The sequence below is a fragment of the Pan paniscus genome, chromosome 4 (assembly GCF_029289425.2).
Source record: "Pan paniscus chromosome 4, NHGRI_mPanPan1-v2.0_pri, whole genome shotgun sequence".
NCBI lineage: Eukaryota > Metazoa > Chordata > Mammalia > Primates > Hominidae > Pan > Pan paniscus.
In genome coordinates this window covers 173,146,592-173,168,970 of record NC_073253.2, presented here as the reverse complement: position 1 = coordinate 173,168,970, position 22,379 = coordinate 173,146,592, and the positions used below count along the sequence as shown (strand labels likewise).

The following is a 22,379-nucleotide window of genomic DNA, read 5'->3' as shown; positions in this document are numbered from 1 at the left end:
TCAAAGGTGGTCCCACAACATTGTACATGTTCAAACTACCCCAGCAGTAGCTCCCATGAATTGAGTATGTGATGTGCACAAAGCCGAGGCTGACAATATCAACACATTTAAGATTCATTATAAACCAGAAGGAGGAAATCCCACCCCATTTCACAGCAGAGAAAACAACCGAGAGAGATTAAATGATGAGCTGCTGTCACATAGCCAGTCAGCAGTGTTGCAAGAATTGTTGCTGACTCCAAAGCTTGTGCTCTTTCCCAGCCCAAGAACTTGGGGGCTCTGTCAGGAAAGTTGGCCTCCCCTGTGTGTCTTCAGGAGTGGGGAGACGATGGTCAGACTGGGCCAGGGAGTAGGTGCTGCCCAGACCCGAGCCTACCCTCCCTTCTCCTCCCCAGTGCGTATCACGGCCACCTGAGCTCCCTGATTGACATCAGTCCCTACAAGTTCCGCAACCTGGATGGCCAGAAGGAGTGGGTCCACGTGGTATGCACTGCCCAACTCAACAACAGGTCGGGGCCTGTCCCCAAGCCCGGATAACATGGCGCTGTCACTCCCCACAGGCACCTCTCCCAGACACCTACCGGGGCCCCTACCGGGAGGACCACCCCAACCCAGCTATGGCCTATGCCAACGAGGTGAAACGTGTGGTCAGCAGTGCACAGGAGAAGGGCAGGAAGGTAACCATGTCCGCGCCTGTCCAATCCAGCCAACAGTGAATGTCACCTCCATTGTCACCACCACTGTGCTAGATGCTGGGAACCCAGAGAGAAAACCAAACGAGGCCCCGCCCTCCAGGAATCCGGGATAGGGGCGGTTTGGGCTCAGCAGAGAGTCTGAGTGCACGGCCTAGCATGGGCATGGTAGCCAGCCAGAGCCTGAGCAGGCCTTGGGAGGTACCAAGCGGGGTCCTTGGAGGGGGTGCTCTCTGACACAGTAGGGGTCAGCCACTCCAGGTGGGGTGGGGAGTAGCAGAGGAAGGGCATCCCATTGGGTGGCTGAGGAACCGTGTGAATGTGTGGCCAGGAGCTGATCCTGGAGAGGCAGGCAGGGTCCACATGCCAGAGGGCACCAGAACTATGCTGGGCAGCAGCAGTTCTGCCCTGGAGGCCCCCGGGAACCACCAGAGTCTTAAGCAGGAGAGCGCTAAGACCTGGGGCCGGGGCTGCTCTCTGACTCCAGGGCTCTGTGGAGGATGGATTTGAATGCGGCGGCTTGAGGTCAGGTGACCATGAAGTGGCCAGTAGGCCCCAAGTGAGCTGTGGGGAGGCCTGACGGGCAGTATGGTGGAGATGGAGTGGAGGCGCAGACATAGGAGAGAGAGGTGTGTTACCTACGGTGACAACAGAGGGAAGACTGTTGGCGACAGGTGAGGGCTCTCTGAAGGCTTCACTGAAGGAGTGACAGAGCCAGACACAGGAGGTACGACAAAGAAAGGCAGCCTGTGGGGCCAGAAAGGTTAGCAGAACCCGACCAGGGGAGCCTTGCCTGTGTGTTTCAGGTGCTCTGCGACCACTTCTATAAAACCTAAAAAAGGAGATTGCTCTGATTGCAACAGGTGTGGGGGACCAGTATCCCATCCCATTGGCCCTGCCCTCCCACCTGTAAAGCTGAATACGGTTGGGAAATCATTGCCATATGCAGAAGGGGTCACTGAGGGGTTTTAAACAACAGTGACATGCTCAGTTCTCTGGGTTGAGGCATCATCACCCTGGTGGCCATGTGGAGGATGGACTGGAAAAGGCATTCAGTTAGAAGACCTCTGCAGGAGTCCAAGGAAGAAACAGGCAAATCTGCAGGAGGCAGGCATGTCCAGGCAGAGGGCAAGGAGTAGGTTTAGAGAGGGGGCTGAGGTAGAATCCTTGGGCAGTGCTGACTGATGGGTTGAGGGAGGAGGCGTGGATCAAAAATGGGGGACAGGGAAGGAACTGGCTTATGGTGGAAGAATCAGTGCATGTAGTTTGGGGCATGCCAAGTACTAGGGGCCTGGAGGCATCCAGGTAGTAAGAGTTGGCTGGAGGCCTGAGAGAAAACTGAGTCACAAACCTTCAGATGTAACATGGAACCCAAAGTAGGGGTGCAGCACTGACGGTGACTTGTCTTGCTTGGACTAAGCCAGCACTAGCAGGACACGCTAAGCCGGTCACTGCACAACCCCATGGTCGTGTTCCCAATGTCCATCTCTTCACAGATTGCGGCCTTCTTCGCTGAGTCTCTGCCCAGTGTGGGAGGGCAGATCATTCCCCCTGCTGGCTACTTCTCCCAAGTGGCAGAGTGAGTAGGTGGGCGGGGTCTGCCCTAGGGAGGGCAGGGGTCTAATGAGGTTTTCCAACCTCTGGTCCAAATCCCAACCTCAGCCTGTCCTGACTGCCAGAATTTTGAGACAAAGCCCTTAAAGAAATAATGGCCCAGAGAAGGCCAGCCATTGCCCAAGGTCCCCACCTTACTGCTGGCAGAGCCAGGGTGCAAAGCCCCGAGACCTCCTGGGTCCTGATCTTATCCCTCTCAACCACAGCCCCCGTGTCAGTCATCTCCTCTGCCACAGGCACATCCGCAAGGCCGGAGGGGTCTTTGTTGCAGATGAGATCCAGGTTGGCTTTGGCCGGGTAGGCAAGCACTTCTGGGCCTTCCAGCTCCAGGGAAAAGACTTCGTCCCTGACATCGTCACCATGGGCAAGTCCATTGGCAATGGCCACCCTGTTGCCTGCGTGGCCGCAACCCAGCCTGTGGCGAGGGCATTTGAAGCCACCGGCGTTGAGTACTTCAACACGGTGAGTGATGGCTCTAAGTCAAGGGAGCAACATGGGTTCTGATAGGCCCCCGGTGATCAGCCTGTCCTTAGTCAGCAAAGGGTACAGGGCTAACACTGTGCCCAGCACACGCTTCCAAGACGCTGTCCTTAAGGAGATTATAGCCAGGTCAGGTAAGAAAACATAAAACATCTTTTAAAATTAGTGTCAATCCAAAAGCTGTCACAAGGGACCATGTCTTATAAAATATATACAAAAATACGAGTCCCTGTCTTCCTTTCAGCAGATGCCACCCATTCTGTGCCAGGCCCTGTGTCAGGTGCTGGAACTTGAGCTGGTTAAGAGTTGTGAGGAGTGTGGTGTGCTTGGGTAACACATGATCTCGGAGCAGAGTTCGCATTGCAGTGGCTCCCTGTCTTTGGGGTACAGGGTCAAGAGCTTTCCCTGAGTGAAGCTGACACATGGCATATTCAGTGGCCCTGAGGCAGCAGTTGCAGGGTAGGTGAGAGGACGGCAGCAGGAGCCCCACAGGAAAGAGCCGAGGAGTCTCACTGATCTTGAAGAGTGAGGACCACAGGAGGGTTTTAATCCTGGAGAGAGTACTCTTTGGAAAGATCTCTGGTGCTCAGTGTGGAGAAAGAACTGGAGGAAGGCAGACTGATCCAGGGAGGAGAGGAGGAGGCCCAGAGGAGGAAGGGCAGGGACAGAGGGTTGAGAATTCACTGTAAGTTCCTCAAAAAGAGCCAGTTTGAATTGGGGACTGAAACATGTCAGGATTTGGCAAGATAAGGCAAGATAATGTCCTTAGGGGTGAGGGAAGGGACACTTTGGTGCATTCAGCCAAAAACCATCACTCTGTCCATGTGACACATAGAGCCTCAGAGAAGCTCACTGTCGGGGAAAGACAGGCTCACAGACACATGGTCATGACAGCGTGGAGGATGAGTGGAAATAGTGTGTTCACGGTGCTGTGAGAGCACAAAGGACATCCCAGGCAAGAGGTGGCTGAAGAGCTGTGGGACAAGCAGTAGAGGCTTCATAGAGAAGGCAAGACCAGATCTCAGTCTGGAAGGCTGAGCAGGAAATCAAGTGGGTTGTGTAAGGGGAACAACAAAGGCCCAGTGGAGCAGCATCCTGACTTTTGTTCATTTCTTTGTTTTACTTGACCCTCAAGTGTACATAATTAGATAGAATCCTTGGTTCATGGAAGACTCTCAACATCTGTCTGTGCATAGCCCTCTTCTAGTTATTCAGTTAACCTTTATTAGTGTTCTAAGCACCTGGGAAGCCAGCATCCCTAATGAAAGCTTAGACCCTGATAATATCATGTATCTCTCCAGATGTTCCCCCCAATTCCCTCTTGTTGCCTCCTCCACCCATCACTCTGAATAACCATGGTAACCATCACTCTCAATCCCATATTATTTAGTTGTTATTTGACTTAATATGAAGTCTATCATGCTGTATATACTCTGGGGATTTTTTTTTCTACCATATCACTAAGAATCCTCCCTATTGCCTGTCACTGAAGTTCATTTGCTTTGACTGCTTTATAATCTTTGTATAAATGTACCACAGTTCAGTCATCCATTACTATTGCTGTGCTTTGAGGTCGTTCCATGTTTTTTATGTTTTTTTGTTTTGTTTTGTTTTGTTTTTTTGCAATTATGAAGAGTGCTGCTTTGAACAGCTTTCATAAGTCTCTGTTGTACATGTAGCAAGAGTTTTTCTTAGGACTGTACCTGAGGGTGGAATTGCTGGCCCATATGGTATGTGTTTACCCTTCATTTTAAAAGATAATGACATTTGTTTTCTAAAGTAGTTCACAAGTTAACACCCCACCAGTAGTGTATATAGTGTATATCCTTTTTTGTTTTTGTTTTTTTGAGACGGAGTTTTGCTCTTGTTGCCCAGGCTGGAGTGCTGTGGCGCGATCTCGGCTCACTGCAACCTCTGCCTCCTGGGTTCAAGAAACTATCCTGCCTCAACCTCCCCAGTAGCTGGGATTACAGGCATGCGCCACACCTGGGTAATTTTGTATTTTTAGTAGAGATGGGGTTTCTCCATGTTGGTCAGGCTGCTCTTGAACTCCTGACCTCAGGTAATCCGCCCGCCTCAGCCTCCTAAAGCACTGGGATTACAGGCATGAGCCACTGTATCCGGCATTCTTCTTTTTTTTTTTTTTGAAACGGGGTCTCACTCTGTCACCCAGGCTGGAGTGCAGTGACGCGATCTCAGCTCACTGCAGCCTTTACTTCCAGAGCTCAAGTGATCCCCCCACTTCAGCCTGCCGAGTACCTGGGACCACCGGTGCATGCTACCATGCCCAGCTAATTTTTTGTATTTTTGGTACAGATGGAGTTTCACCATGTTGCCCAGGCTGGTCTCAAACTCCTGAGCTCAAGCGATCGGCCCACCTCGGCCTCCCAAAATGCTGGGATTACAAGGCATGAGCCACCGCACCCGGCCTATATCTTCTTCAGTGCCTTTTAATTTTTGCCAGTCAAGTGGAGCGTAAAACAGTAGCTTGTGTGGTCTTGATATGCCATTCCCTGATTTCAGATTACATGAAGTATCTCTTCATATGTTTATTGACCATTTGTTTGCTCTTCAATGAAATGTCCATTTGTGGTTGGGTGCGGTGGCTCACGCCTGTAATCCCAACACTTTGGGAAGCCGAGGTGGGCGGATCACGAGGTCAGGAGATCGAGACCATCCTGGCTAACACGGTGAAACCCCATCTCTACTGAAAAATAGAAAAAATTAGCCGGGCGTGGTGGCGGGCACCTGTAGTCCCAGCTACTCGGGAGGCTGAGGCAGGAGAATGGCGTGAACCCGGGAGGCGGAGCTTGCAGTGAGCCGAGATTGCGCCACTGCACTCCAGCCTGGGCGACAGAGACTCCATCTCAAAGAAAAAAAAAAAAAAAAGAAATGCCTATTTGTGTCTTTTGTGTCTTTTGCCCATTTTTTTTATTGAGTTACCAGTGCTTAATTTTATTTGTGGGAGTTTTGTGTCTGTTTGTATATGTGTGTGTCTGTTTGTGTGTGTATACCAACACATACATATCTATTATGCTAATCCCTTGTCTATTGTGTATTTGTGAATATGTTCATCCAGTTTATAACCTGTCTTCACTCCCTTTACATATTTATAAAGTTTTAAATTTTAACATTGTCAACTCTATCATTTTGTTTTATAGACAGTGTTTTTCATATATTGTTTAAGATATCTCTCCCTACTCCAAGTTATAAAATATATTCATTTATGTTTACTCTTAAGTCTTTTAACATTTTGTTTTGACATATAGGTCCTTAATCCATCTGGAGTTTATTTTTGTACACGATGTGAATCAGGAATCCAATTACATCCTTTGTGCATGTCATACTACAGTGTTTTCCTTTACTTTTTTTTGTTTTTTGAGACAGAGTCTTGCTCTGTCGCCCAGGCTGGAGTGCAGTGGCACAATCTTGGCTCACTAGAAGCTCCACCTCCTGGGTTCACGCCATTCTCTTGCCTCAGCCTCCCGAGTAGCTGGGACTACAGGCACCCACCACCACGCCCAGTTAATTTTTTGTATTTTTAGTAGAGACGGGGTTTCACCATGTTAGCCAGGATAGTCTCGATCTCCTGACCTCATGATTCCCCCGCCTCGGCCTCCCAAAGTGCTGAGATTACAGGTGTGAGCCACCGCGCCCGGCCTCCTTTTCTTTTTTCAAAAATCTTTTGCTGCTCCCTTTGTTCATTAATCTTACATGCCACTTCTGTTATGTAACCAAAGTTCACACATGAGAAGATCTGTTTCAGGGCTTTTATACTTTTTTGGTCAGTTTTGGTCAGATTACTGTTCATGTACCACATTATTACTAGAGCTTCATAATAGGTTTTACATTCATAATAGGTTCTGGTATCTTGTAGAAAAAGTCCCCTTTCACCTGTGACTATTCCTGTCCCTTTTCTCTTTCATTTAAATTTTAGAGTTACCTTTAAACATTTTATGAAAAACTCTGCTGGGATTCTGATAGGGGAATTGCTTGATCTTTAGATCAGTTTGAGGAGATTGATTTCTTTTATTTTTTTTATTTTGAGACGGAGTCTCGCTTTGTCACCCAGGCTGGAGTGCAGTAGCACGATCTCAGCTCACTGCAACCTCTGCCTCCCGGATTCAAGCGATTCTCCTGCCTCAGCCTCCTGAGTAGCTGAGATTACAGGCGCCCACCACCATGCCTGGCTTGTTTTTTGTACTTTTTGTAGAGACGAGATTTCACTGTCTTAGCCAGGATGGTCTCCATCTCCTGACCTCGTGATCCACCCACCTCAGCCTTCCAACATGCTGGGATTACAGGCGTGAGCCACCACACCAGGCCGAGGAGAACTGATTTCTTTACAATATTCCTTTTCCTATCTATGAATACGGTATATTTATGTTTTATAATTTTCCCTATAAAGATCTTGCACATCATTAGATTTAGTCCTAGATATTTGATAGTTTTATCATGAATGGTGTTGTCTTTATATATCTATTGTTTGCAGCTGATGTATAAAATACTTTCTTATACTAATCTTACATCTATCCCCTTGCTAAACTCTATTATTTCTAATAATTCATAGGCAGACTTTTTTTGGTTGTTTTTTGTCTATGTAAACAATTATATCATCTCCAAATAATGGTAGCTGTCATATTACACTGGGTGAGAGACTTCCAGCAGATAGTTGAATACAGGCAGTGACAGTGCTTGCCTTGTACTTGTCCAGTTTATGGGAATGCTTATTTGTCCACTTAGGATGATGTTTCTTCTAGATTTTTACCATATATATAAATATATATGGTAAAAATCTAGAAGAAACACACACATACACACATACATACACACACATACATATATATACTTTTTTGTATATATATACACACACATACATACATACACACACACATATATATATATACTTTTTTGTTTGTTTGTTTTGAGATGGAGTCTCACTCTGTCACCCAGGCTGGAGTGTAATGGCATGATCTCGGCTCACTGCAGCCTCCACCTCCCGGGTTCAAGCAATTCGTATGCCACCAATTCCTGAGTAGCTGGGATTACAGACATGTGCCACCATGCCCAACTTATTTATTGCATTTTTAGTAGAGATGGGGTTTCGCCACGTTGGCCAGGCTGATCTTGAACTCCTGGTCTCAAGTGATCTGCCAGCCTTGGCCTCCCAAAGTGCTGGGATTATACAGGTATGAGCCATTGCACCCGGCCTAGATTAGATTTTTACTATATTCTTAATCAGGTTAAGAAAATCTCCTCTTACTTAACTTACTGTGAGATTTTACTATGAATAGGAATTGAATTTTATCCTGTTCTTTTTATGCACGTAATAAAGTAATATTTTTTTCTTTTAATTTGTTATCATGGTGAATTATATTTATGGCTTTTCTAATATTAATCTTTGCAGACCTGGGACAAATGAAACTTGGGTATGGTATATTATCATTTTTATATATTATTGCATTCTATTATATTTTGTTTATGAATTTGGCCTCTATTTTCAGGAGTAAAATGTTGGCTCAAATTTTTTTCTTATACCTTGGGTTTTGGTAACTGGGTCCTACTAACCTTATAGAATAAATTGGGAAATATTTCTTCTTTTTCTTTTACATAAAATTGGGATGATCTGTCCTTTGAAGGTAAAAACTCACCTATAAAGCCATCTGGGCCTTGTGTTTTGTGGGAAGATATTTAACTGCTGCTTTAACTTCTTTAAAAGTTATGTTTTAGTGAGTTCAAGATGCTATAACTATAACAAAATACCATAGACTGGGTGGGTTATAAACAGATTTCTCACTGTTCTGAAGGCTGCAAATCTAAGATCAGGGCACCAGCATGGTTGGGGTTCTGGTGAGAGTCCTCTTCCGGGTTGCTGACAGCCAGCTTCTCGCTGTACCTCATATTGTCAAAAGGGTGAGCGCTCTCTGGGATCTGTTTTAGAAAACCGTATTTGCATTCATGAAGGCTCTGTTCTCGTGACCTAATAACCTAAAGGCCCCACCTCTTAATACCATCACATTGGAGGTTAGGATTTCAACACATGAATTGGGAGAGACACAAACATTCAATTCACTGCAAGTTATATAGGGTTTTTAACGTTTTCATATTTGTTCTGCCCCTTTCCTCTCCTTCTGGGACACTCATTTGCATGTTGGTATGCTTGTGTCCTTGGGTCTATATGACTCTGTTTTTCTTTATTCCTTTTTCTTTCTGGTCTTCAGACTGGACAATCTCAATTGACTTTTTTTTTTTTTTTTTTTTTTTTTCTGAGATGGAGTCTCGCTCTGTCGCCCAGGCTGGAGTGCAGTGGCGTGATCTCAGCTCACTGCAAGCTCTGCCTCCCGGGTTCACGCCATTCTCCTGCCTCAGCCTCCCGAGTAGCTGTGATTACAGGCGCCCACCATGATGCCCAGCTAATCTTTTGTATTTTTAGTACAGACGGGGTTTCACCATGTTAGCCAGGATGGTCTCGATCTCCTGACCTCATGATCCACCCGCCTCAGCCTCCCAAAGTGCGGGGATTACAGGTGTGAGTCACCGCGGCCGGCTGACTTTTTTTTTTTCACTGACTCTTTCATCTGCCGGCTTAAATCTGCTGTTGCCAGGCGCAATGGCTCACGCCTGTAATTTCCTAGCACTTTGGGAGGCTGAGGTGGGCGGATCACTTGAGGTCAGGGGTTTAAGACCAGCCTGGCCAACACAGTGAAACTCCGTCTCTACTAAAAATACAAAAATTAGCCAGATATGGTGGCATGCACCTATAGTCCCAGCTAGTTGGGAGGCTGAAGCACCAGAATCGCCTGAACCTGGGAGGCGGCAGCTGCAGTTTGCTGAGATCGCACCACTGCACTCCATCCTGGGTGACAGCGAGACTGTCTCAAAAAAAAAAAAAAAAAAATCTGTTGAGCCTCTCTAGTAAATGCTTCATTTCATTTTTTGTGCTTATCAACTTCAAATTTTCTGATTGATTTTTAATAATTTATCTATCATTAGACTGTTTTGGTAAGACATCATTTTCATGCTTTGCTTTCAATTTTTTAAGTATAGTTTCCTTTAGGTCTCTTAACATATTTGGTTTTGGGGTTGTTTCTGTTTGCTTGTTTGGATACAGGGTCTCACTCTGTTGCCCAGGCTGGAGTCTTGGCTCACTACAGCTTCAGCCTCTGGAGCTCAAGTGATCCTCCTGCCTCACCCCGCAAGCAGCTGGGAGTACACACATGTGCCACCACGCCTGGCTATTTTTATTTTTTGTAGAGATGGGGTTTCACCATGCTGCCCAGGCTGGTCTCGAACTCCTCACCTTAGGCAACCCACCCATCTTGGCCTCCCAAAGTGCTGGGATTACAGGCATGGGCCACTGCACCCAGCTAACATGTTTGTAACATCTGATTTAAGGTCTTTATCCAATAAGGTCAGTGTCAGCTTCCTCGGGCGCAGTTTGCATTGATTGCTTTTTTTCCTCCCCTGTGTCTGGGCCATGCTTCTTTGCATGTTTCAGAATTTTGTTAAAAGCTGGACATTTTAAGTAACATAATGTGGCAACTGTGGAAATCATATTCTCCTCCCTCCCCATGGTGGTGCCTTTTTCTTGTTTAATGCCTTTTCTGAACTAATTATGTAAAGTTGTGTTCTTTGTCATGTGTGGCCACTATAGTCTCTGCTTGATTAGCTTAGTGGTCCTCTAACCATTAGATCTCCTTAATTGCCTGGAACCCATAAGTCACTCAGCCAAGAGTTTATAACTGCCTTAGACTTTACTTCCTCATTCTGCAGAGGCTTAAGGTAGCCAGTGGTGAGAGCTTAGGCTTTCTAGATCTTACCTGAGCATGCACACAGCACTGGGCATAAGCACATCCCTATGCATATGAATGGCCTTCTAGACTCCCAGGAGTACGTCACAGCCTTTCAAAGCCCCCTGTAGCCATCTCATAGTAACAGAAAGCAGATCAGTGGTTGCCTGGGTCCAGTAGTAGCGAGACGGTTGCACGGGAAGTGATGAAAATGTTCTGTAACTTCACTGCGAGGGAGGTTACACAGGTACATACATTTGTCACCTCACGTTGAACTTTATACTTTAAACACAGTTTATATGTAAACTATACCTCAACAAAGCTGATGTTTTTAAAGATGTAGTTTAAAAACGAAACAAAAAACATGGTCTGCAGGAGACACCTTGCTCGTGATCCTCTAAAACACAGGTCTCCACTCAGACACCTGCAGGACGAGGACAGGGTGGGCGAGGGAAAGGAGCCAGAGCCCTCCAGGGGTGTGAAGCAGCTTTTCCTGGGTGGGGCTTGGCGTGCTGCGCTCACTCTCCCTGGAGGAGGAAGTGCCTAATCCAGTCCTCTGGGTCTGGGCCCAGGAGATGGGGCCTTAAAGCCTCTCTTGGTAAAGACTAGCCCTGTGGGAACAAACAGGACACCCTCTCCTCTGATTCTGTATCTTCTAGGGGCTCCTACTGTACTTCAGGGATACCTGACCTGGGTTGCAGTCACATTAGCTCCTGGAAAGCCAGGACAGCCCATGTTGAACCCCACTTACTACTGCTGAGGACTGTGCGCCCTAAGGGGTTTGGGGCCTCTGCTCTTGCCACTGGCCTTGGAACACGTGTGGCAGTTCTTCTGCCTCACCCTCACTCTGGGGCATGGCCCACTCTGCCAGGGCATCTGACATGTTCTTTGTCCCTGGCTCAGTTTGGGGGCAGCCCAGTGTCCTGCGCTGTGGGGCTGGCCGTCCTGAATGTCTTGGAGAAGGAGCAGCTCCAGGATCATGCCACCAGTGTAGGCAGCTTCCTGATGGAGCTCCTCGGGCAGCAAAAAATCAAACATCCCATCGTCGGGGATGTCAGGTGAGGCTCTGGGGGCCACCTGCCAAGGCCCAGTGTGGTACCATTTTCTTCACCTCCTAACAACCTGGGATGGTGGGGTTATGTCCGCTCTCAAGAGGAACTGAGACATTGAGAGGTGCTATTGCCCAAAACGGCTCTCCTGGGGAGGAGAAAGCTAGGACGTGACCTGATCCCTAGCTACCCCTGAGCCTCTCTCCTCTGTCCACACCAAAGATCTCTCCCAGCCCAGTTATTCCCTGAAACTATTCTCACCACCTTCTGAAGGTGCCTCCTGCACTCAGCCCCCCCAGGAGGCACAGGTAGGAGCCCAGAGGCTGAGGCCAGCACCCTGGCCCCTCAGGCCTGGCCTCCTGAGATGTCATCACCTTCCCTTGCAGGGGTGTTGGGCTCTTCATTGGTGTGGATCTGATCAAAGATGAGGCCACAAGGACACCAGCAACTGAAGAGGCTGCCTACTTGGTATCAAGGTATTTTCTTCTTGAAACAAGTTGCTTCCTGGAGTAGGAGACACCACAGGTACCTCTTTGCAGGGCCAGTGGAAAGGAGCCTCATCTGTACCCCCGGCACTCTGGGCCACAGACTTGATTGAAAGAGGGCTGGGGCTGGCGGGTGGGGGCGGTTGTTGGGGGACAGCTGATCCTATCAGCTGAGGACAGAGATAAGTGGTGTTAGCAGTTCTGTACCCAGTGCCTGACTACAAAGGCTGCAGATGAGATACAGGCTATTCCCAGACCAGAGCAGCACCTCTGCCTAGAATGCCCAAGCTAGCAGGGCACTCAGACCCAGGAACCCCTAATGCCACCTTGGCCTGGAGAAGGGAAACACCTTCTCTATTCATACCAGGGAGCTGTGGCAGCACTAGACTCAGGGTTCCCATGCCGCACGACAGGTGGTTGGGATGGACAAGACTCCTGCTCCTAAGCTGGGTCGGGGGTGTCTCAGAACTCAGACTCCACCGGTCCCAATGCCCTGGTTTGCTTGTCCTTTCACTTGGACCCCAAGTCCTCAGGACTTCTTCTCCTTCTAGTTGAATTGTTATTCCCTTTTATCTCCATTCCCCAGGCCTACCCCTTCCCCCACGCCCACCATGGAAAGCTCTTCTGGTATTTGACGTGTCCTTATTCAAATTGTGAGACACGCGTGGTATTGATGTAAATCTCTGTGCTGTATTTGAACTTGGCCTTTCCTGGTCCCGCCTTCTCTCTGCTGTCAGTCACATCCCCAGCTTACTCCTACCCCCCTCCCAGGAGCCTCAGGGATTCGGAATGGTCAGGTGGCATGGAAGGAAACAGATCCCAAGTTCAGCCCGCTCTTTCGTCTCACAATACCCTGGGGGTGCTTTTCCAGTTCAGTGAGGAAATGGGTAAGTCACCTGCAGTTACCCTGCTAGGTGGCAAGAGCTAGATCTGGCCCCAGGGCCGTCTAACTCCAAAGTCCAAGCCCTGTTCTTTCTGGCATGGCCATGGTCAGTGCCAGGAAGACTGGGACAGGAAAATGAAACCAGAAGGCAGACTCCCCACCCCCAAGAAATAAAAATAACAAGGTTTACAAAAGAAGGGGGACAATGATCAAAGAATATAAACACAATCATGCAGACCCCTCATCTCAGAGATGAGGTTAGACTGTGGACTAAAAGTGATTATTAGCTACAAATGATGTTAAGATAAAGCCATCTTCCTAAGAATAATTGGACATTTTAAACTGGAATTGTAAGATAACCCGGAAGACAGGGCAGGAAGATGCCTGAAGCTGGTGAGGGGCACGTGGAGCTCATTACACCAACTGCAATGTTGGACATTCTCTATATAAGGAAACAGTATACATCACGTAAACCACACAGAAAACCAGAGAATGCAGGTGACTCTTGCAGTCTGGTGTTTCCCTGTGGCCATTCATTCTTGGCTTGGACTGTGGCTCCAGGGTTAGGTGAGGCAAGGTGCCTGTTCTGCGGGGCAGCAGGCTCAGGGCCAGGTGCAGCGCACTCCAAGCAGGCTGCTGTGGGCCAGATGCGCAGGACTCTGGGAGAGGTGACCAGTAAAGTGACCTGGCAGGAACTGGCCCATGGAAGGCTCTGAGGACAGTGTGGCTGGAGCACTGGACATGAGGCCAAGGCCAGGCTGAGGAAGGCCTTGAAGGCCATGTGAAGGGGTGTCCTGTCCTCACAGGCTGAAGGAGAACTACGTTTTGCTGAGCACTGATGGCCCTGGGAGGAACATCCTGAAGTTTAAGCCCCCAATGTGCTTCAGCCTGGACAATGCACGGCAGGTGGTGGCAAAGCTGGATGCCATTCTGACTGGTGAGCTTGAAGCCTGAGCTTGGCCATGTCTCTAGAACTCAGCCTGAAGCCAGCAACTAGAGCCTCCTAGCATGGAACAGGGAGGGGACAAGAGTCCAAGAGCAGAGGCACATGTCCTCTGGACAGGGCAGGGAACAACAGAGAGGGTCTTTCATGGCCCAATCTGCTCCTATTCCTGCCTGTACCTAAGAGAGCTTCCTGGGCTGTCAGGAGGTGGAAGGTGAGCCACCACCCAGCCTGCCTGAGCAGGCATCAGATGTATGCAGGACAAAGCAGTACTGGGCCTGAGAAACAGGCCATAAGAACTACAGTGGGAGTTGAGACCCCATGACCGCCAGCCTAGGATGTAGAGATGGCAGGAGTTTCATTCTGTACATGAGACAGGTCACACAAGGCTGCTGGGTGGCTGAAAGATTGGTACCACTGAGGACTGACGGAACGCAAAATGAAAACCCTACCCCACATTCCCCATCACCTAGGATGGTCGTGGTCAACCCAGGGTTCCCCCTAAATCCACTTACAAGGAAATCTCATGGTTGTGTTGCCATTTACAGCTCAGTGAGACCCTAAATAGGCACAGTTGCATCTCACAGTAGAGATCAGAACTGCCAGCCAAGCAAACAGGCATGCTTAATCCCAGGGCTCTGGAGCTGGGGGAGGCCCATCCCTGCTAGACACAAATTGGAAGTGGTAGGGATATGATGAATAGGAGTGTGTTTGTGGAGAGCAAAGGCTGGCCACGGAACAGGCTTAGGGATCCTGGACAGAGCCTACAAATCTCAGGAGAACTGAGGGCTGGCTTTGTTTTTCAGGAAACTGCTGCCACCCCTTTGGGGAATGGGACATGGGTGTGGATAGCCAGAGGGCCCAATCTCTAAACTGTCCTCCAGTTTGGACACTGAAGTCAACAGGGCATCTTCAGCAGAGAAAGGTGACTGAGTTGGCATTGCTTTGTGGTCTTTTTCAGACATGGAAGAGAAGGTGAGAAGTTGTGAAACGCTGAGGCTCCAGCCCTAAGCCAGCCCTGCTCTGCCTAAGTGTACTCCAGGTGAGTGGGCCTTGCTTCTTACTCTTGAAGATGCACAGCGGGTTCCTTACCATCAGCAGCAAGCAGCCTCGGCAAGCTGAGCCTTTTTTTAAGACTTTTTTTTGTTGATTGACGCTCCTTCCCAAAGGTTAGTTTCTTCAACACTGGAAATTCTCCAATGCTTGCACTTGATGGCAGGAACAGCTATATCCTCCCTTGAAACCTATGGGGCTGTATCCACGTGGAACCCCAACCCACCCTTGCCTCTTGTAACCACCTAGTCTTACGCCCTAAATACCAGACCTGGAGTTGGGCTCCAATCCAGCCAATAAACATCCCCTGCCAGAGCAGGCTTTTCTTCACCAGCCAGGAGGAGCACTATTGTGCCCCAATTCAGACGGCCCTGGCACTGCCCTAGTGTGTAAAGAATCCCATTTTTTCATTCATCAGCCAAGAAGGTTGGTGTTCCAAGGTGTCCCAGGAGGGGACATGCCTGCTGGGGATGTAAGCCCTCATCACTGCCCCATCCTCACTCCCCATAGGCCTCTCATTCCTTTCTTTGAAGGGGGCTCAGTCCTAGGCAGGGCAGTCCTTAAAGGATACCCCCACAACTGGGCCTGCAGCTGGAAGAGCCTGCTGCAGGAGAAAGCCCCAAGTCCAGGGCACCTGGCACCCCGCCCCCCAACCCTGAGCAAGAGGTCTCACACAGCATATCCGACACTCACCCAGGCTTGGGGGTTTTTAAATTTTATTTCAAAAGCTTGGATAGCTTCAATATCCAGGTTGTGGCAAAATCAGGACACGTGTAAAATACCTTACAATACATTAGATTCCCAAAAGGTACCAAAAAGTACAGTAAAATTAACACTTCCGTTACAGGAAATGTATGACGCAAATAATATAAAATTAAAAGGTGAAAATTAAAAGGTGGTTTCCTAAGATACAATTTACTCTTTACAACCAGGGTCCACAGGTCCAGGCTGCAGAGCGGCAGCAGGAAGCAGAGCCTCCCACCTGCTTCTGGGGGACCTGGTAATAAAAATCAGCCCATGATGGCGCTATGGCCTCTCAGACACCACACGCTGCCTAAACACCTAGAGCTCTGGAAATAGTAAACAGGAGAGTGATTTCCATGGGGGAAATTTTAAATAAGATGCACATGGGACAGGCAATAGAAAGTTTGCCAAGTTAAATTTGGTACATAATTGTGTTCACTCCATATCCAAACAAAGCATGTGTGCGGTCAGTTGGTCGCTCCTGCTGCCGCCTCAGTATGGCTTGTAGTTATTCTGATGGCCACCACGTCGCTGGCTCTTGCCGTAGTTTGTACTACCCTGACCTAGGGACGAGAACAACCATAGCAGCTACTATTTACAAGCATTTGCCCTGTGTCACGCGCTTGATATGCATCTTCCCAGGACCCTCACCAGCCGTGACAGCAGAGATTGCCTTCCTCATGTTACTAAGACCCCAAAGTCTAAGGCTCAAAAATCAAGTAGCTCCCATGGCTGAGCCAGGCCTGTCTGACTCCAAAGCCCCTGCTGCCAGTGGGCTCCTACACTGTCCTGCCTCCCCTGGGGACGAGGGGTGAGCGGATGGGGCCTCCCTCTCTCCTACTTACTGTAGTCGTAGCCGGGGCCGTAGCCGTAATAGCCATAGGGCGAGTAGTCGTAGCCGCCATAGCCAGGCCCGTAGCCCTGCTGGTAGCCGTAGCCCTGGTTCCAGTAGTTGCCGTAGCCCTGATTCCAACTCTGACTCTGACCTGTGGGGGGAGCAGGGCACAGGGGCCCGTGGACCATTTAGCATACGCAGGAGCTAGGATGGAGGAAATCCTGCCCTTTGGGGTGGCAGGGTTACTGTGGCAACTCAGGCAGAAGCCAAGGGGCTGCTGTTCTGGTGTATAGGGCCCTGGGCCCAACCCTGCATCTGAGAGACCCAAGCAGAGGATCAGAGACCAGGATGCTAACTTTACTTGGGGCAAACAAGGCAGCTCACTCACTCAGTCACTCTGATCACTCCCACTCTCCTTGGCAGCTTAGCCTTTAAAAAGATGCAGTTCAGGCTTTGGAGTCAGAGGGGCCTGGGATGGAAGGGGATAAATGCCTGGCACAGCTCTGCCCTACCCACCCTTCTGCCTACCTGCTCACAGGTGTACCAGACTCAGGACATCCACAAAGCCAAGACACCCATCACATCCCCTCCCCCAGAGTGTAACACAAATGCTCTCTCTGCCCTGAGCACCCAAGCCATTCCAAGGGGCAGCAGCAGGCAACAGCCTCAAGCATACAGCCCTGACCCAGAGCCATTCCTATTCCTGTTCGTCCCCCACCTCACACAATCTGCCCACCCCTGCTGCACAGCACCAGAGGGAGCCCCAAGACAGGCTTGGAAGGCTCCATGTAGGCAGGGAAACAGGACCTAGCTTCATCCACGTTCCACTCACCTCCACCACCACCACCACCTCCGCTGCCTCGGTTCCCTCGGTTGCGGTTTCCACGGCCCCCAGAGCCATACTGCTGCTGCTGATAGACTTCTTTGGGCTGGGCCACCTTGATCTCACACTAAAAGTCAAGAGGACAGTGGTCACGCCAGTAGGACAAACTCAGGGCAGTGACTGCCCAAAGACCTTCACTGCGACAAACATCAAATGGTGGATCAGGTCCATTTGCTGAGAAACAAAATATGCTAGTATGGGAGGCCACCTTTGGGCTAAAGCTCATGGAATCCCAACTAAAACCAAAGGCCTTCCAGCAGAGAACCCTTCCCACAGAATGCACTTGAGATGGGCATCTCAGCCCCAGAGCAACTCCATATCTAATGGAGGCAGGCAACTGGGCCAACTGCAGCCCAGGGGAGCAGAGGACAGGCTGGGAGCAGGCACCACACCTTGGTCCTGCTGGGCTAGAGGGTCAGACAAGACTTCTCAGATGAGGGGCCTTAGACAATGAGGTTTTAACATCTTTTTCTCTTTACAGAAGAAACTCATCTCATCCAAATACACGCTATTGAGAAGGCGAGCCTGACCTCCCTCTTACAGATAAAGTCAGCTTTCAGAGGCTCAGGGTGGGGGGCCTGCCCGAGGCCATAATGCTACCCACCCCCTCCTCCTAACCACTGGTCTGTTGGGATAACCCAGATGTCTGCATCCCCTCAAGTCAGTCAATTTCCTTTCTGTCCACTGGGGGTGGAATGGGGTAGGGTGGGGTACTTTAAAGTGCTCCTGCTTAATAAGTTAGACCAGACCAGTGTATTTCTGAAGAAAATCCTGACATGCACACCCATTAAAAATAGTACATTTTACAGTGTCCCAGTCATACTTTTAATTGGCAAATTAAAATAATGCAATCTGATATATTCTATCCTACTAAATTAAAAATACTGAATATAACCAACTAAATATACTTACTCCTAAGACTCACTACCAGTAGTTTCACTTAAACTCTGCCTTAGAGGCTCTTCCCACCCATTTCCCATTATGGCACATAGAGAAAAAGGCCTCTATCACTGTCCACTGGAGTAATAACCACTGCTTCCCCTAACTGCCTCAAAGACTATCATTTTATAGAAAATTTAAGACTATCCTAATCCACTCTTCCCAAACTCCCAGCCAGGATAGAGACTTCCAGGAGTTCCACCTGTCCCACCTTATCTGGCTGCCAACTCCTGCTCAGAAACAGAGCCTGCCACACCCTGCCACTGCAGGCCGCACCCTCAACTCCCAACTGCCAACTTGAAGCCTGAACTACCCTTTCCCTGACCAGAGTTCAGGAGGGGAAGAGCTACACCTCCCTGCACATGAATCCACTCATTTGAAAGCACAACTGACCCTGGATTTAAGCTGGCCAGGACCCTGGGAGATCTTTGGAAGGATTTTTGCCTGGGTTTAGGGTTGACTTAAAGAGGTGCCCAGAAGACCAAGTGAGGCAGTTCATGCCCGTAATCCCAACACTTTACAAGGCCAAGGCAGAGGATGGCTTGAGCCCAGGCAACATGGTGAGACCAGGCTTTAAAAAAACATATGAGCCAGGCATGGTGGTACATGCCTGTGGTCCCAGCTACTTGAGAGGCTGAGATGGGAGGATCCGTTCCGCCCATGAGGTCAAGGTTGCAGGGAGCCATGATTGTGTTACCGCACCCCAGCCTGGACAACAAAGCAAGACCCTGTCTCAAAGCAAGAAAAAAAAAAAAAAAAAAAAAAAAGTGCTCAAAGTGGATGGAAGTGGACAAAGACTTGGTTGTAGAAGGAGGTAGAAAGGCTCTGGAGTAAGAAAAACTTCACCACAGAGGAGAATCAGTGAGTTGCAGAAGTTCTAGGATCTTCTGAGACCTTAAACTGCAGGCTTCATACCCCTGGACTCAAGAATCTAGAACTGTCACCTCTAGCTTTAAGTGAGGAGCTAAAGAGGCTACTCAACCTGCTCTATTCACAGAGGCCACCTTCTCCTGCCTCCCTCACATCCTGTGTTGTTTATTGGCAGTCCTCCCAGCCTAGGAAGTCTTTCAAGGATCGGAACACTGCCCCAATCAGGGCAGCATACGCTTCACAGAAATAGTCAAGTCTGACCAACCTGGAGAGCTCCTGCATGAGGCCCAACCCCTAACCCATCCCTCTAAGGGCCAGCTCTCCAGCAGCACAGGAGGCCAAGCAGAGCTGGGAACACCTTACCTTGCTTCCACTGACAGTATGGAACTTTTTCTCCAGAACCTTCTTCACGGGTTCTTCTTCTTTAAAGGTGATAAACACAAAACCTCGTCTTTTGTTCAACTTTGGATCCATTGGCAATTCAATGGCCTCAATCTGCAAAAAGCATAGGCAAACTCAGGCCCAATACCTCCCTACCCCAGAGCATATAGGGGACTCACAGGAGAAAAGACCCCATTGAAGGCAGAGGGTGAAAAATAAGCCCTGCCTGGGAGGTTCTAGCCAGCCAAGGATACCAAGGACCAGAAAGAAGGCAGCCTTAGGGGCAGCTGATGGGCTATTCCCAGAGCCACACTCACCTCCCCAAACTCGCCAAAGTACTCCCTGATCTTTTCCTCAGTGGCTTCAGGATTCAGACCCCCAACGAAGATTTTCTTCACCGGGTCCTTCTTCATAGCCATGGCCTTTTTAGGGTCAATGACACGGCCATCCAGCCTGTGCTCCTTCTGGTCTAGGACCTGTTCCAACAGAAAGGGGTCAGGCTGACTCAGCAGCACGAGCCAGACAAGGCCCTTCTCTCTAAGCCATAAAGACACCAGTACAGATACAAACGTGTTTCACCCCCTCCAAATTCTACCCCAGCTTAACCTCCCAACCCAATTTTCATCAAACCTCAAGTACAGCTGGTTTACCTCGACACCTAGAAAACAGTCCTCACACTTAAGCCTTTGATCATGCTCTTCCTGCCCAAGCAGTCCCAGCGTGACGCCCATCTCCAGAAGCAAAACAGCACGGACTCAGAGCATAGGCTGAAGATGGGCCACAGGGGAAGGAATCCTCCCTCCACTCCCTACTAGCTGTGACCTCTTCTACTTACATTTCTGAGCCTTAGGGTTTTGGTTTTTGTCCTGTAAAATGGGGCTAAAAGCCTATCATACCAATCATGGACTCTCTTGTAATCCTCCCAGATGTTTAGCACCGCACCCAGAATAGGCACATAAAAGGTAATGAATGTCAACTATCATCTTCCCGAACCACTCCAGCACATTCTCTCACTCCCAGCTTAATTTGTATTTTCATCCCCTCAAAAACCGGAACATAACCTCTGGCTTTGGGTTTTGCCCAAAGCACTCAAATCACATGCGGACCACACAAACTAGTCATGCTGTAAGAAAGGTGTCCTCTTAGAATTCAAATCGTTTCCACCGAGACTGCTGAAATCCAGTACCCAGCTTACCTTCTCCACACTGGCTGCATCTTTGAACAGGATAAACCCAAACCCTCTTGACCGTCCAGTGTTGGGATCCATTTTTATTGTACAGTCAACGACCTCTCCAAATTTAGTAAAATAGTCTTTTAAATCTTTTTTGCTAGTATCCCAGCTCAGGCCACCAACGAACATTTTTCTGAAATGGCAGGGTGAGACACATGGCAACAAGTCTTGTAAGCAAGCTGTGATTTTGGAAAGGACTGGCCCTGGCAAAGTTCTCACGAAGTCTACAGCTACCCTTAGAGTCTGCAAGGAGCACCTTAGAAAGATGTTAAATCTCCACTACCCTCCAAATTGAACTCAACCAGGACCCTAACGAGGCTTAACAAGGCTCTGCAGCCCCAGCCTGTGAGAAGCAAAGAAAGGACCACCTCACCAGGGGTATGGACCTAACCACTCATAACTGGAAATTCATGTGCTCTACAACCATGTAGCAAAGGGCCAGCGTCTTCACCAACTCCTGAGAACTCGTTTCAAGGAACTCGATGCTTCCGGGGGCCAAGCCCGCCCAGGGTTCAGACGGTGACTCCGCCCCCGGGAGAGGCGGAGGAGGGAGGTCCGGGCCCCGGCTCGCGCCAACTCCGCCCACGCAGCCCCCGGCGCGGCCCAAGACGCCGCCGGGCCCCGGGTCCGAGCGCTTTCCCTCTTCCGGGCCATCCGCCCGCCCCTGCGCCGGCTCCGGCCCTGGCCCTGGCCCTGGCAGCGCGCGAGCGGCCCCGGGGCGGCGCCAAAGTCGACCCAACAAACTCCCGCAAACTCCAGCGCGAGTGGCAGCGCCAGGCCCGGCCCGCGAACGCAGCGGCGACAGTCCGCGGGCCGCACCAGCCCCGACCCGGGCCAGGCCGCCGCCCCTCCCCCCGCCGCGTGGCGCCAACAAAAGGCGGCCCCGGAACAAAGGCGGCGCCCCCGTCCGCCCGCGGCCGCACCTACCCCGCGTCCTCCTCGTTCTTGCTGGCGTTGATCTGGTCGCCCTCGGCGCCGTTCTGATTCCCGCTCGGGGGCGCCGCGGTCGCGCCTCCAGCCCCCGCCGCGGCGCCCGTGCCAGCCCCGGCCGGCGACTCGCCTTCGGGGACGGCCTCATGTCCGTTCTCGGTGGCGCCCGTCGTCTCCATGGGCTGCTCCTCGCCCGCTTCCGACATGCTAGGCCGAGGCGCGGCGGCTCCTGCAACCAGCGGCGACAGCGCGTCAGGCCGGCGCGGCTCCCGCCAGAGCTCCCGCCCGCCGGCCGCCGCTCACCTCGCCGCCGATGACGCCGCGGGGCCCGCTCGTCCCCACCAGCAGGGGAAGGCGCCGCGGGCTCGGCCGCACTCAAGCTCGCGCTGCTGAGGCCTCGCCTCAGTCAGCCCACGGAGCTGCTCCAACTGTGTCTCCTCCTCCTTGGCCGCCGCCGCACGGGAACCCACCGACCAACAGCCAAGCTCCCTCCCGCGCGGTGCCGCCGCCTGACAATGCCGACTCGTGGCGCCCTTTATAATGCCGGAGCCGGGTGCCACCTCGCAACAAACTGCAC

At 50.2% G+C, this 22,379-nt stretch overlaps 2 protein-coding genes across 10 annotated transcripts in view; one reads left to right on the top strand and one right to left on the bottom strand.

The window, feature by feature from the left end:
* Positions 1-18,262, top strand: part of PHYKPL (5-phosphohydroxy-L-lysine phospho-lyase) — a 25,995-nt gene extending 7,733 nt beyond the window's left edge. Inside the window, exons 5-13 of one of the 8 annotated variants that reach the window (XM_003805373.5) lie at positions 396-483; positions 561-677; positions 2,189-2,271; positions 2,543-2,768; positions 11,480-11,634; positions 12,012-12,101; positions 13,800-13,930; positions 14,898-14,978; positions 17,933-18,262. In XM_003805373.5, the coding sequence (XP_003805421.1) occupies positions 396-483; positions 561-677; positions 2,189-2,271; positions 2,543-2,768; positions 11,480-11,634; positions 12,012-12,101; positions 13,800-13,930; positions 14,898-14,947 (940 nt within the window). In that variant the 3' untranslated portion in view covers positions 14,948-14,978; positions 17,933-18,262. Of the gene's footprint in view, positions 1-395; positions 484-560; positions 678-2,188; positions 2,272-2,512; positions 2,769-11,235; positions 11,635-12,011; positions 12,102-13,799; positions 13,931-14,897 lie in introns of all 8 variants that reach the window. The other 7 variants (XM_024928748.4, XM_063604327.1, XR_010112147.1 and 4 more) reach the window with 7 other exon arrangements.
* HNRNPAB (heterogeneous nuclear ribonucleoprotein A/B) lies at positions 15,689-22,379 on the bottom strand. Of its 2 annotated transcripts, XM_034961137.3 has the most exons (8): positions 22,106-22,375; positions 21,800-22,031; positions 20,837-21,005; positions 19,959-20,117; positions 19,624-19,755; positions 17,401-17,518; positions 16,579-16,719; positions 15,689-16,296 (listed from the first exon to the last, which is right to left on the bottom strand). In XM_034961137.3, the coding sequence occupies exons 2-8, from the start codon at positions 22,006-22,008 to the stop codon at positions 16,226-16,228; spliced, it is 999 nt and encodes a 332-aa protein (XP_034817028.1). In that variant the 5' UTR covers positions 22,009-22,031; positions 22,106-22,375; the 3' UTR covers positions 15,689-16,225. The 2 variants fall into 2 exon arrangements, with proteins under 2 accessions (XP_034817028.1, XP_034817029.1); XM_034961138.3 differs by lacking the exon at positions 16,579-16,719 and having other exon boundaries at positions 22,106-22,379.